Source organism: Anomaloglossus baeobatrachus, chromosome 4 (genome assembly GCF_048569485.1).
Source record: "Anomaloglossus baeobatrachus isolate aAnoBae1 chromosome 4, aAnoBae1.hap1, whole genome shotgun sequence".
Classification (NCBI taxonomy): Eukaryota; Metazoa; Chordata; class Amphibia; order Anura; family Aromobatidae; genus Anomaloglossus; species Anomaloglossus baeobatrachus.
Genome location: NC_134356.1, coordinates 133,236,425 through 133,248,918, shown reverse-complemented (window position 1 = coordinate 133,248,918; position 12,494 = coordinate 133,236,425). Strand labels below are relative to the sequence as shown.

Below are 12,494 nucleotides of genomic sequence, written 5' to 3'. Positions count from 1 at the left end.
TTCTGAACATGTTTTTGTAAACAGCTAAAATAACAAAACTTGTGTCACTGTCCAAATATTTCTGGACCTAACTGTATGTTCTCAATCAACCCGAAGGACTCATAGATATCAAAGCTTAATATTTTTGGAAGTTGGAGTGGTTTTTTTTTTAGGTTTGGCTATCTTAGGAGGATATCTGTTTTTGCAGGTAACTATTACTGTGCAGAATTATTAGGCAACTTAATAAAAACCAAATATATTCCCATCTCACTTGTTTATTTTCACCAGGCAAACCAATATAACTGCACAAAATTTAGAAATAAACATTTCTGACATGCAAAAACAAAACCCAAAAACATTAGTGACCAATATAGCCACCTTTCTTTATGATGACATTCAACAGCCTATCATCCATAGATTCTATCAGTTGCTTGATCTGTTTACGATCAACATTGCGTGCAGCAGCCACCACAGCCTCCCAGACACTGTTCCAAATGGTGTACTGTTTTCCCTCCCTGTAGATCTCACATTTTATGAGGGACAACAGGTTCTATATGGGGTTCAGATCAGGTGAAAAAGGGGGCCATGTCATTATTTTTCATCTTTTAGACCATTACTGGCCAGCCACGCTGTGGAGTAGTTGGATGCAAGTGATGGAGCATTGTTCTGCATGAAAATCATATTTTTATTGAACGATACCATCTTCTTCCTGTACCACTGCTTGAAGTGGTCTTCTAGAAACTGGCAGTAGGTCTGGGAGTTGAGATTCACTCCATGCTCATCCCAAAAAGGTCCCACAAGTTCATCTTTGATGATACCAGCCCATACCAGTACCCCACCTCCATCTTGCTGGCATCTGAGTCGGAGTGGAGCTCTCTGCCCTTTACTGATCTAGCCTCTGGCCCATCCATCTGGCCCATCAAGAGTAACTCTCATTTCATCAGTCCATAAAACCTTTGAAAAATCAGTCTTAAGATATTTCTTGGCCTAGTCTTGATGTTTTATTTTATGTTTCTTGTTCAAAGGTGGTCGTTTTTCAGCCTTCCTTACCTTGGCCATGTCCCTGAGTATGGCACACCTTGTACTTTTTGATAGTCCAGTAATGTTGCAGCTCTGAAATATGGCCAAACTGGTGGCAAATGGCATCTTGACAGCTTCACGCTTGATTTTCCTCAATTCCTGGGCAGTTATTTTGCGCCTTTTTTGCCCAACATGCTTCTTTCGACCCTGTTGGCTATTTACCATGAAACGCTTGATTGTTTGTGATCATGATTCAAAAGTTTGGCAATTTCAAGACTGCTTCATCCCTATGCAAGACATCTCACAATTTTAGACTTTTCAGAGCCCGTCAAATCTCACTTCTGACCCATTTTGCCAAAGGAAAGGACATTGCCTAATAATTAAGCACACCTTATATAGGGTGTTGATGTCATTACACCACACCTCACCTCATTACAGAGATGCACATCACCTGATTTACGTAATTGGTAGTTGGCTCTCAAGCCTATACAGCTTGGAGTAGGACAACATGTATATAAAGTATCATGTGATCAAAATACTAATTTGCCTAATAATTCTGCACACGGTGTGTGTGTGTATGTATATATGTATATATATATATATATATATATATATATATATATATATATATATATATATGAAAGAGTTTGGACACCCCTATTGATGTTAACCTTTTTTCTTTATAACAATTTGGGTTTTTGCAACAGCTATTTCAGTTTCATATATCTAATAACTGATGGACTCAGTAATATTTCTGGGTTGAAATGAGGTTTATTGTACTAACAGAAAATGTGCACTCCGCATTTAAACAAAATTTGACTGGTGCAAAAGTATGGGCACCCTTATCAATTTCTTGATTTGAACACTCCTAACTACTTTTTACTGACTTACTAAAGCACTAAATTGGTTTTGTAACCTCATTGAGCTTTGAACTTCATAGGCAGGTGTATCCAATCATGAGAAAATGTATTTAAGGTGGCCACTTGCAAGTTGTTCTCCTATTCGAATCTCCTATGAAGAGTGGCATCATGGGCTCCTCAAAACAACTCTCAAATGATCTGAAAACAAAGATTATTCAACATAGTTGTTCAGGGGAAGGATACAAAAAGTTGTCTCAGAGATTTAAACTGTCAGTTTCCACTGTGAGGAACATAGTAAGGAAATGGAAGAACACAGGTACAATTCTTGTTAAGCCCAGAAGTGGCAGGCCAAGAAAAATATCAGAAAGGCAGAGAAGAAGAATGGTGAGAACAGTCAAGGACAATCCACAGACCACCTCCAAAGACCTGCAGCATCATCTTGCTGCAGATGGTGTCAATGTGCATTGGTCAACAATACAGCGCACTTTGCACAAGGAGAAGCTGTATGGGAGAGTGATACGAAAGAAGCAGTTTCTGCAAGCACGCCACAAACAGTCTCCTGAGGTATGCAAAAGCACATTTAGACAAGCCAGTTACATTTTGGAAGAAGGTCCCGTGGACTGATGAAACAAAGATTGAGTTGTTTGGTCATACAAAAAGGCGTTATGCATGGAGGCAAAAAAACACAGCATTCCAAGAAAAGCACTTGCTACCCACAGTAAAATTTGGTGGAGGTCATGCTTTTGGGCTGTGTGGCCAATGCCGGCACCGGGAATCTTGTGAAAGGTTAGGGTCCCATGGATTCAACTCAGTATCAGCAGATTCTTGACAATAATGTGCAAGAATAAGTGACGAAGTTGTAGTTACACAGGGGATGGATATTTCAGCAAGACAATGATCCAAAGCACCGCTCCAAATCTACTCAGGCATTCATGCAGAGGAACAATTACAAGGTTCTGGAATGGCCATCCCAGTCTCCAGACCTGAATATCATTGAAAATCTGTGGGATGATTTGAAGCATGCTGTCCATGCTCGGCGACCATCAAACTTACCGTATTTTTCGGACCATAAGACGCACTTTTTTCCCCCCAAATGTTGGGGGAAAGTGGGGGGTGCGTCTTATGGTCTGACTATAAGGTTGCGGGTGCGGGGAATGAGGGTGCCGCGGTGGAGCGGGTCATCGGCGGCACCAGCAAGCTGTAGCAGCCTGCAGAAGCCTGCCGTGACCACGTGGGCCCGCTCATTACATATGCACGCCCATCCTCCCGCCCATCATCTCTCAGCGAAACCGGCGCTGACAGGTGGGCGGGGTGATTGGCGGGGGGGTGCATGCATAATTAGCAGCCGGCCGTGATCACCCCTGGCAACTACAGCCTGGAGTGATCATGTGCGGCTGTATTCACTGCCCCCCGTGCATCATTATCAGCGCGGGGTGCAGTGAATCAGTGTACTCACCCGTCACCGTGTGTGGAGCCGCCCCCCTGCAGCATCGCGTCTTCCTGTCTGTGCCGGCGGTCAGCTGATCTGGACACTAGCGGCGCGCACCGCGATAACGTCATCGCTGTGCGCGCCGCTAGTATCCACCAGAATCGATCAGCTTACCGCCGGCACAGACAGGAAGACGCGATGCTGCAGACAATGGTGACGGCTCCACACAGCGGCGCTGCAGCTGAGACAGAGATCGGTGCTTCAGGGAGTGAGGAAAGGTAAGTATAAACGTTTATTTTTTTTTTCCTGTGCAACAGGATACACGCCATTTACCAGGATGGGGGTATATCATGAGCAGGATGGATGGGGGCATTTCATGAGCAGGATGGATGGGGGCATTTCATGAGCAGGATGGATGGGGGTATTTCATGAGCAGGATGGATGGGGGCATATCATGAGCAGGATGGATGGGGGCATATCATGAGCAGGATGGATGGGGGCATATCATGAGCAGGATGGATGGGGGCATTTCATGAGCAGGATGGATGGGGGCATATCATGAGCAGGATGGATGGGGGCATATCATGAGCAGGATGGATGGGGGCATATCATGAGCAGGATGGATGGGGGCATTTCATGAGCAGGATGGATGGGGGCATTTCATGAGCAGGATGGATGGGGGCATATCATGAGCAGGATGGATGGGGGTATATCATGAGCAGGATGGATGGGGGTATATCATGAGCAGGATGGATGAGGGCATATCATGAGCAGGATGGATGGGGGCATATCATGAGCAGGATGGATGGGGGCATTTCATGAGCAGGATGGATGGAGGCATTTCATGAGCAGGATGGATGGGGGCATTTCATGAGCAGGATGGATGGGGGCATATCATGAGCAGGATGGATGGGGGCATATCATGAGCAGGATGGATGGGGTCATATCATGAGCAGGATGGATGGGGGCATTTCATGAGCAGGATGGATGGGGGCATTTCATGAGCAGGATGGATGGGGGCATACCTTGAGCAGGATGGATGGGGGCATATCATGAGCAGAATGGATGGGGGCATATCATGAGCAGGATGGATGGGGGCATTTCATGAGCAGGATGGATGGGGGCATTTCATGAGCAGGATGGATGGGGCATTTCATGAGCAGGATGGATGGGGGCATATCTTGAGCAGGATGGATGGGGGCATATCATGAGCAGGATGGATGGGGGCATATCATGAGCAGGATGGATGGGGGCATATCATGAGCAGGATGGATGGGGGCATATCATGAGCAGGATGGATGGGGGCATATCATGAGCAGCATGGATGGGGGCATATCATGAGCAGGATGGATGGGGGTATATCATGAGCAGGATAGATGGGGGTATATCATGAGCAGGATGGATGGGGGCATATCATGAGCAGGATGGATGGGGGCATTTCATGAGCAGGATGGATGGGGGCATTTCATGAGCAGGATGGATGGGGGCATATCATGAGCAGGATGGATGGGGGCATATCATGAGCAGGATGGATGGGGGCATATTATGAGCAGGATGGATGGGGGCATTTCATGAGCAGGATGGATGGGGGCATTTCATGAGCAGGATGGATGGGGGCATATCTTGAGCAGGATGGATGGGGGCATATCATGAGCAGGATGGATGGGGGCATATCATGAGCAGGATGGATGGGGGCATTTCATGAGCAGGATGGATGGGGGCATTTCATGAGCAGGATGGATGGGGGCATTTCATGAGCAGGATGGATGGGGGCATTTCATGAGCAGGATGGATGGGGACATATCTTGAGCAGGATGGATGGGGGCATATCATGAGCAGGATGGATGGGGCATTTCATGAGCAGGATGGATGGGGGCATATCATGAGCAGGATGGATGGGGCATATCATGAGCAGGATGGATGGGGGCATATCATGAGCAGGATAGATGGGGGCATATCATGAGCAGGATAGATGGGGGTATATCATGAGCAGGATGGATGGGGGCATATCATGAGCAGGATGGATGGGGGCATATCATGAGCAGGATGGATGGGGGCATATCATGAGCAGGATGGATGGGGGCATATCATGAGCAGCATGGATGGGGGCATATCATGAGCAGGATGGATGGGGGTATATCATGAGCAGGATAGATGGGGGTATATCATGAGCAGGATGGATGGGGGCATATCATGAGCAGGATGGATGGGGGCATTTCATGAGCAGGATGGATGGGGGCATTTCATGAGCAGGATGGATGGGGGCATATCATGAGCAGGATGGATGGGGGCATATCATGAGCAGGATGGATGGGGGCATATTATGAGCAGGATGGATGGGGGCATTTCATGAGCAGGATGGATGGGGGCATTTCATGAGCAGGATGGATGGGGGCATATCTTGAGCAGGATGGATGGGGGCATATCATGAGCAGGATGGATGGGGGCATATCATGAGCAGGATGGATGGGGGCATTTCATGAGCAGGATGGATGGGGGCATTTCATGAGCAGGATGGATGGGGGCATTTCATGAGCAGGATGGATGGGGGCATTTCATGAGCAGGATGGATGGGGACATATCTTGAGCAGGATGGATGGGGGCATATCATGAGCAGGATGGATGGGGCATTTCATGAGCAGGATGGATGGGGGCATATCATGAGCAGGATGGATGGGGCATATCATGAGCAGGATGGATGGGGGCATATCATGAGCAGGATAGATGGGGGCATATCATGAGCAGGATAGATGGGGGTATATCATGAGCAGGATGGATGGGGGCATATCATGAGCAGGATGGATGGGGGCATTTCATGAGCAGGATGGATGGGGGCATTTCATGAGCAGGATGGATGGGGGCATATCATGAGCAGGATGGATGGGGGCATATCATGAGCAGGATGGATGGGGGCATATCATGAGCAGGATGGATGGGGGCATTTCATGAGCAGGATGGATGGGGGCATTTCATGAGCAGGATGGATGGGGGCATATCTTGAGCAGGCTGGATGGGGGCATATCATGAGCAGGATGGATGGGGGCATATCATGAGCAGGATGGACGGGGGCATTTCATGAGCAGGATGGATGGGGGCATTTCATGAGCAGGATGGATGGGAGCATTTCATGAGCAGGATGGATGGGGCATTTCATGAGCAGGATGGATGGGGACATATCTTGAGCAGGATGGATGGGGGCATATCATGAGCAGGATGGATGGGGGCATATCATGAGCAGGATGGATGGGGGCATATCATGAGCAGGATGGATGGGGGCATATCATGAGCAGGATGGATGGGGGCATATCATGAGCAGGATGGATGGGGGTATATCATGAGCAGGATGGATGGGGGCATATCATGAGCAGGATGGATGGGGGTATATCATGAACAGGATGGATGGGGGTATATCATGAGCAGGATGGATGGAAGGTATATTATTAGCAGGATGGATGGGGGTATATTATTAGCAGGATGGGGGGTATATGAGCAGGATCATATACAAGGCAGGAGGATCCTTATCAGAATGGGGTACCTTAGTAGAGAATTTGGGGACATTACCCCCATAACAGTGTCAGCAGCAGATCCTCGCCCCATAACAGTGTGTCATGACTATATTTTTTGGTTAAAATTTTATTTTCCTATTTTCCTCCTCTAAAACCAGGGTGCGTCTTATGGTCAGGTGCGTCTTATAGTCCGAAAAATATGGTAACTGAACTGGAATTGTTTTGTAAACAGGAATGGTCAAATATACCTTTATCCAGGATCCAGGAACTCATTAAAAGTTACAGGACTAGAGGCTGTTATTTTTTGCCAAAGGAGGATCTACAAAATATTAATGTCACTTTTATGTTGAGGTGCCCATACTTTTGCACCGGTAAAATTTTGTTTAAATGCGGATTGCACATTTTCTGTTAGTGCAATAAACCTCATTTCAATCCAGAAATATTACTGAATCCATCAGTTATTAGATATATGAAACTGAAATAGCTGCTGCAAAAACCCAAATTGTTATAAAGACAAAAGGTTACCATTAATAGGGGTGCCCAAATTTTTTCATATGACTGTATGTATGTATATATATATATATATATATATATATATATATATATATATATATATAACATAAAAAAACCTCAAAAGTTCAAATGACCTCCTGTTTGCCCAGTTGAAAATACAATAATGATTAAAAACAAAATACTGTACATATATTTGGTATCACTGCATTTAGAAATGTCTGATCCATCAAGTTATAAAATACATTAATGTGATTGGAAACCATCGTAATGAAAAAAAATTTAATAAGTCAAAATTTAGTTTTTTGGCTGCCACAACATTGCAATAGATTACAATAAGAGGTGATCAAAATATTGCATCTATCTAAATATGGGATCAGTAAAAATGTCAGCTTAGGGTGAAAAAAATAAGCCATCAGTTAGCCCCAGATCCCGGAAAATAAAAACGCTACAATAGAGAATGGCGCCTAAAGCAAAAAATGTTTTTGAGAAATTTCAGAATTTTTTTTGCACTTATTAATAGAAAAATATACATATTTGGAATATATATCATCATTCATACTACCAGGTCAGTTTTACCATATAGTGAACACAATTAATAACTCACCCAACCCTTCCTCCCCTCAAAAAATTGAGGAAGTGCCGTTTTTTTGCCATTTCATAGCTTTTGGATATTTTTTTCCAGTTTTCTAGTACACTATATGGTAAATTGAATGATTTACTTCCAAAGTACAAGTTGTCACGCAAAATACAAGTCCTCATACGGCAATATTGATGGAAAAACAAAACAGTTATATGACCGTTTGAAGAAGGGGAAAAAAAATGAAAATGAATAAATGGAAATTGGTGAGGTCATGAAGGGGTTAAGTGCATAACATCCCACATCATTTCCCACAGTCAAATAAAATGATCAGTATGTATGAATGTACAATAATATTCAGACTTTCTTCATCTTTTTCAGCACCTGGATATTCTATGTTAATGTCGAAAATGAAACAAAGAACTTCTGAGTGAAAATCAAGCCGCAGTCATCACTATTGGTGCCTCTTTTTTAATAACATGATTCACATTTTGTAACTTGGTTTTGTAAATGGATTTTATATGTTTCTTCATGATTGAAAATTTTGTCAATAAGTTTTAACCGGTATTGTTGCTTGGGGCACTTGTTTTAGCTAGACATATGATAACATAAGAAAAAATGCCCGTTGACAAGAAAAGGTTTATTTCTGGGCTATTATTTGGTTTATGTTCTATAAGCTATGAACTCTTTAAAACAACAGAATTTCTTAAATTGTTAATTTAATTATTGTAGGAAAATAACTCTGCTTCTAGTCAATCATCACCCATGCCATCTCCATGGAAAGCCAAGTGGAGCCATCAAGAGACAGTGATGTAACTTTTCACACGCACAATTAAAATTGTTCTAGTGATAATTCATCACAATGGAGGACCCCGGTCGACTGAATATTGATAAAATATTCTAGCAATATATCCAATCCCAAGACAAACCTTAGTGTGTCTGTATTTCACTAAATTTCCTGAGTTAGTAACCAATCCACACTGAAACTTTATGTATGATAAAAATGAACTCAATAATAAAGATTTTGAGAATCTTTATTATCATCACCCCAAATTATTCTGAGGTGATAAAAAAGTATCTGAATTATAGTATGAAAGCATAAAAAAGTTACAATAGAAATCTTTGCAAAAAGATATCAAGAGGACTTAAATAATAATCCAATTATTCAGACTTTCGACTTAACATTCTCTATGACAATGGCAGCACTAGCTTAGATGGCTTGTGTTTTGTGTATTTTATATCTGAGTTTTTACTTATGTTATGTTTGTTTTATGGCACATTGTTAGGTTGATGAGGATAAACACAATTCTTTCACAATTCTAATTGCTAAGATGATTGGTTCTTTATATGTTCATTTTCCATTAAGTCATTTAGAATTAAACCTTTGTACTTTATACCCTTGACTCGACAGAGTCTCCATCACAGTGTGCACCCACCATTCACAAAATGTACAAAATAAACAACACCTTTTATTAAGTGCTTTCTTAGTTTTATTTTTCATGTCTTAATTTGTCTAAAAGATTATTTTTAGGCATATTATTTCCAAATTTTTAAAAATCAATATTAACAAAAATGTGTAACGGGATGTTCACTGGTTCATATAGCTCAATGCACCTTTATTTTATTTCAATAAGAATATGGGTATGGGGAAATAAAATATATCAAGCACCAACTAAACTTTTAAACACATTCAAATCATCATCAAAACGTACAAATTTTGGCCAATGACATTGCTGTAATATGATGGATCAGATCAGCTTTAGGCAATTGGTAGAAGCCATTTTGGTTGTCCTTGATCTTTACCTATGTACAGTATATATTTTCTCATATAAGGAGGTAGGTCATCTTGCAACAGGGAATATAATATTTATACATATATATATATATATATATATATATATATATATATATATATATATATATACACACATATATAGATCTATATCTGTTAAAATGTACAGTTCTCTGCATAGACATGGATATTGTAAAAGAGCATAGAGTCAGTTCAAATGCGGGCAACTAGACTATTATTACATTGAACGGAAGGCCTTCCATATCATAAGAGGTTGGAAAAGTTGGGCTTGTTTGGCTTAGAAAAGTTGGGTTTGGTTAGCTTAGAAAGCAGATGCTTGTTGCCATGGATGAAGCTGTGGTGAGCAAAAGTGGATCCACTGGACCACAGGGAGATTCTGGGCCTACCCTTTTGTAGGGTAAAGACCAGAACTGTGACAGCTGATGCCCAGGGCAGAGGTGGACACAGAATCAGTCAGCACAGACAGGCAGAGTCTCTAGCACCAACAAGGCAGGACAGACAGGCAAAGTCACTAGCAAGGCAGATGGCATGACCAGGTGCCAAGAGGGCAGGATGAACTGGGACCAGGTACAGGCAGGGACAGGACTGGAACCAGGTGCCAACAGGGCAGGATGGGCCGGGACCGGATATAGGCAGGACAGGACAGGACAAACAAGGTCAGGCAGATGACCTGACAACCATCTAGACAGAATACAACTGAATAAGAGAACTGAGGGTGTTGAACAGGCACCTACCCTAGTGAGAGTGTGTCTTAAATACCCAATGCCTCCTAGGAGTGGCGCATTGGTAGTTTAAGAGAATGGCAGTGGCGTGTGCGCGCACCCTATGAGCACTCCCAGAGATCCTGTGCCGCATGCACAGGCACCAGAAGGTAGGGGAGGAGACAACCATATGGAGGAGTACAGGGACATTGGGCAGCGTGGAAAGAGCTGGCCGCGGCGATGAGTGATGGCATGTCACTGCTGGATGGGAAGAGCAAGGGGTGCAGGGACACACCATTACAATGTCTCAGAAGAGATCTCATTTATATGTATAAATACATGTGTGATCAATACAAAAGACTGGCACATGACTTATTCCTTCCAAAGACAATACTAAGGACCAAGGGGCACTAACTGCGAGTGGAAGAGAGGTGATTCTGGCAGCTAAATAGGAAAAAGTTATTTATGGTTAGAGTTTTTAAAAAAGGCCTAGATGATTTCCTCAGTACACATAACATTGTGTGTTATAGATGGTTAAGTGACAAAAATGTATAGTTGGTGGAGGAAGCTTGAACTTGATGGACCTAGGTCTTTTTTCAACTATGTAACTATGTAATTATGTAACATCATTGTAAACACTATGTACACTCTATATGTCCCCTTCCTGGGTAGCTTCTGGTATAAATGTCCCCTTCCTGGGCTGCTCATGGTACATATGTCTCCATCCTGGTTTATTTGTCCTTATACTGGTATATATGTCCAATCCTGTGCCCCTCCTGGTATATATATCCCTCTCCTGGGAATTTTATGGTATATTTGTCCCTATCCTTAGTTCTGTCCTCTTCCTGGTATATATGTCCCCTTCCTGGGCTCCTCCTAGTATATTTTTGTGCCACAAAGAAAAAAAACAAAACAAAAACATTTTACTCACCTTCTCGGCTCCCAAATCGCGCAGCGTCCTCTCTGGGGTGGATGCACCCCCTTCGACGCACATCCAGTTGAAGCAGGGCATGGGCTGGGGTCAACGGGCCCCCTCCACCATCCCCAAATATTGTCCTGTTCCTGTGTTCAGCTCAAGGAGCACTTAACTTTCCCCGTCAACTGCCACATCCTCGCCACCTATGCGGCTCTGCATTGCTTGCAGCAGTGTGATGACCTCATTATGCTGCTGCACGCTGAGTTGTGGGATGATGCGCTGGCACCCTGCTCTGCTCCACTGACCTTACCTTCAGAATCAGCAAATGGCTACGTTGCATGTGATTCCCCTTCGAATGCAAATTAGCCATGTGTAGTGACCGAAGCGACACAACCAGGCCTCTCTGGTGCTGCTGTGATTAAGACCTGTGAAGAGGGGGCCCAGCCTGAGCTCAGGGCTTAATAAAGCTAAGTAATTACCCCAGGCCTGACCGAGCCACCCTCTTCATGGGCCTCGTACACCAGTCATTGTTGTCACACCCTGAAGGCGGCCCTGGAAAACATATAGTGGTTCTGAGAGCAGAGACAGAGACCCCATTTGCAGCAAGTATCACTTAGTATGATACTCCCAGTTTTCCCTGCTGCAGATCTAGCAGAGCTCAGTTGTTGAGCTGTGTATAATCCCATCTAGACCACAGCTTTATGTATACAGTACATTGTATAGTGTGAAAGAGATGGTAATCAGAGCTGGGGGTGTAGTTGGACTAGGAGGCACAAGGCCAGTTGTCATGTAATAATAATCACCTACTGATAAAACATTCATCATACTGAAAGAGCAAAACACAGTCCAGTAAGTGACACATCACTGTAATTAGGGTTTTTGCTCCTACGTTATGTTGCTCTAAAGGTCCAGTCACACTAAGCAACTTACCAGCGATCCCAACAACGATAGGGATCGCTGGTAAGTTGCTAGGAGGTTGCTGGTGAGCTGTCACACTGCGACGCTCCAGCGATCCCACCAGCAACCTGACCTGGCAGGGATCGCTGGAGCGTGGCTACACGAGTTGCTGGTGAGCTCACCAGCAACCAGTGACCAGCCCCCAGTCTCCTAGTTACAGCACACATCAGGTTAATTAACCCGATGTGTGCTGCAGCTAAATGTGCACAGAGCAGGGAGCAGC

The 12,494-nt window shown here is 43.8% G+C and overlaps 1 protein-coding gene across 2 annotated transcripts in view; it reads left to right on the top strand.

Annotated features, from left to right (window-relative positions):
* The window catches only part of TGFBI (transforming growth factor beta induced), a 167,031-nt gene extending 157,671 nt beyond the window's left edge, over positions 1 to 9,360 (top strand). The window contains exons 17-18 of one of the 2 annotated variants that reach the window (XM_075344546.1): positions 8,266 to 8,344; positions 8,617 to 9,360. In XM_075344546.1, the coding sequence (XP_075200661.1) occupies positions 8,266 to 8,318 (53 nt within the window). In that variant the 3' untranslated portion in view covers positions 8,319 to 8,344; positions 8,617 to 9,360. Of the gene's footprint in view, positions 1 to 8,265 lie in introns of both variants that reach the window. The other variant, XM_075344545.1, reaches the window with a different exon arrangement.
* The last annotated feature ends 3,134 nt before the right edge of the window (positions 9,361 to 12,494 follow it).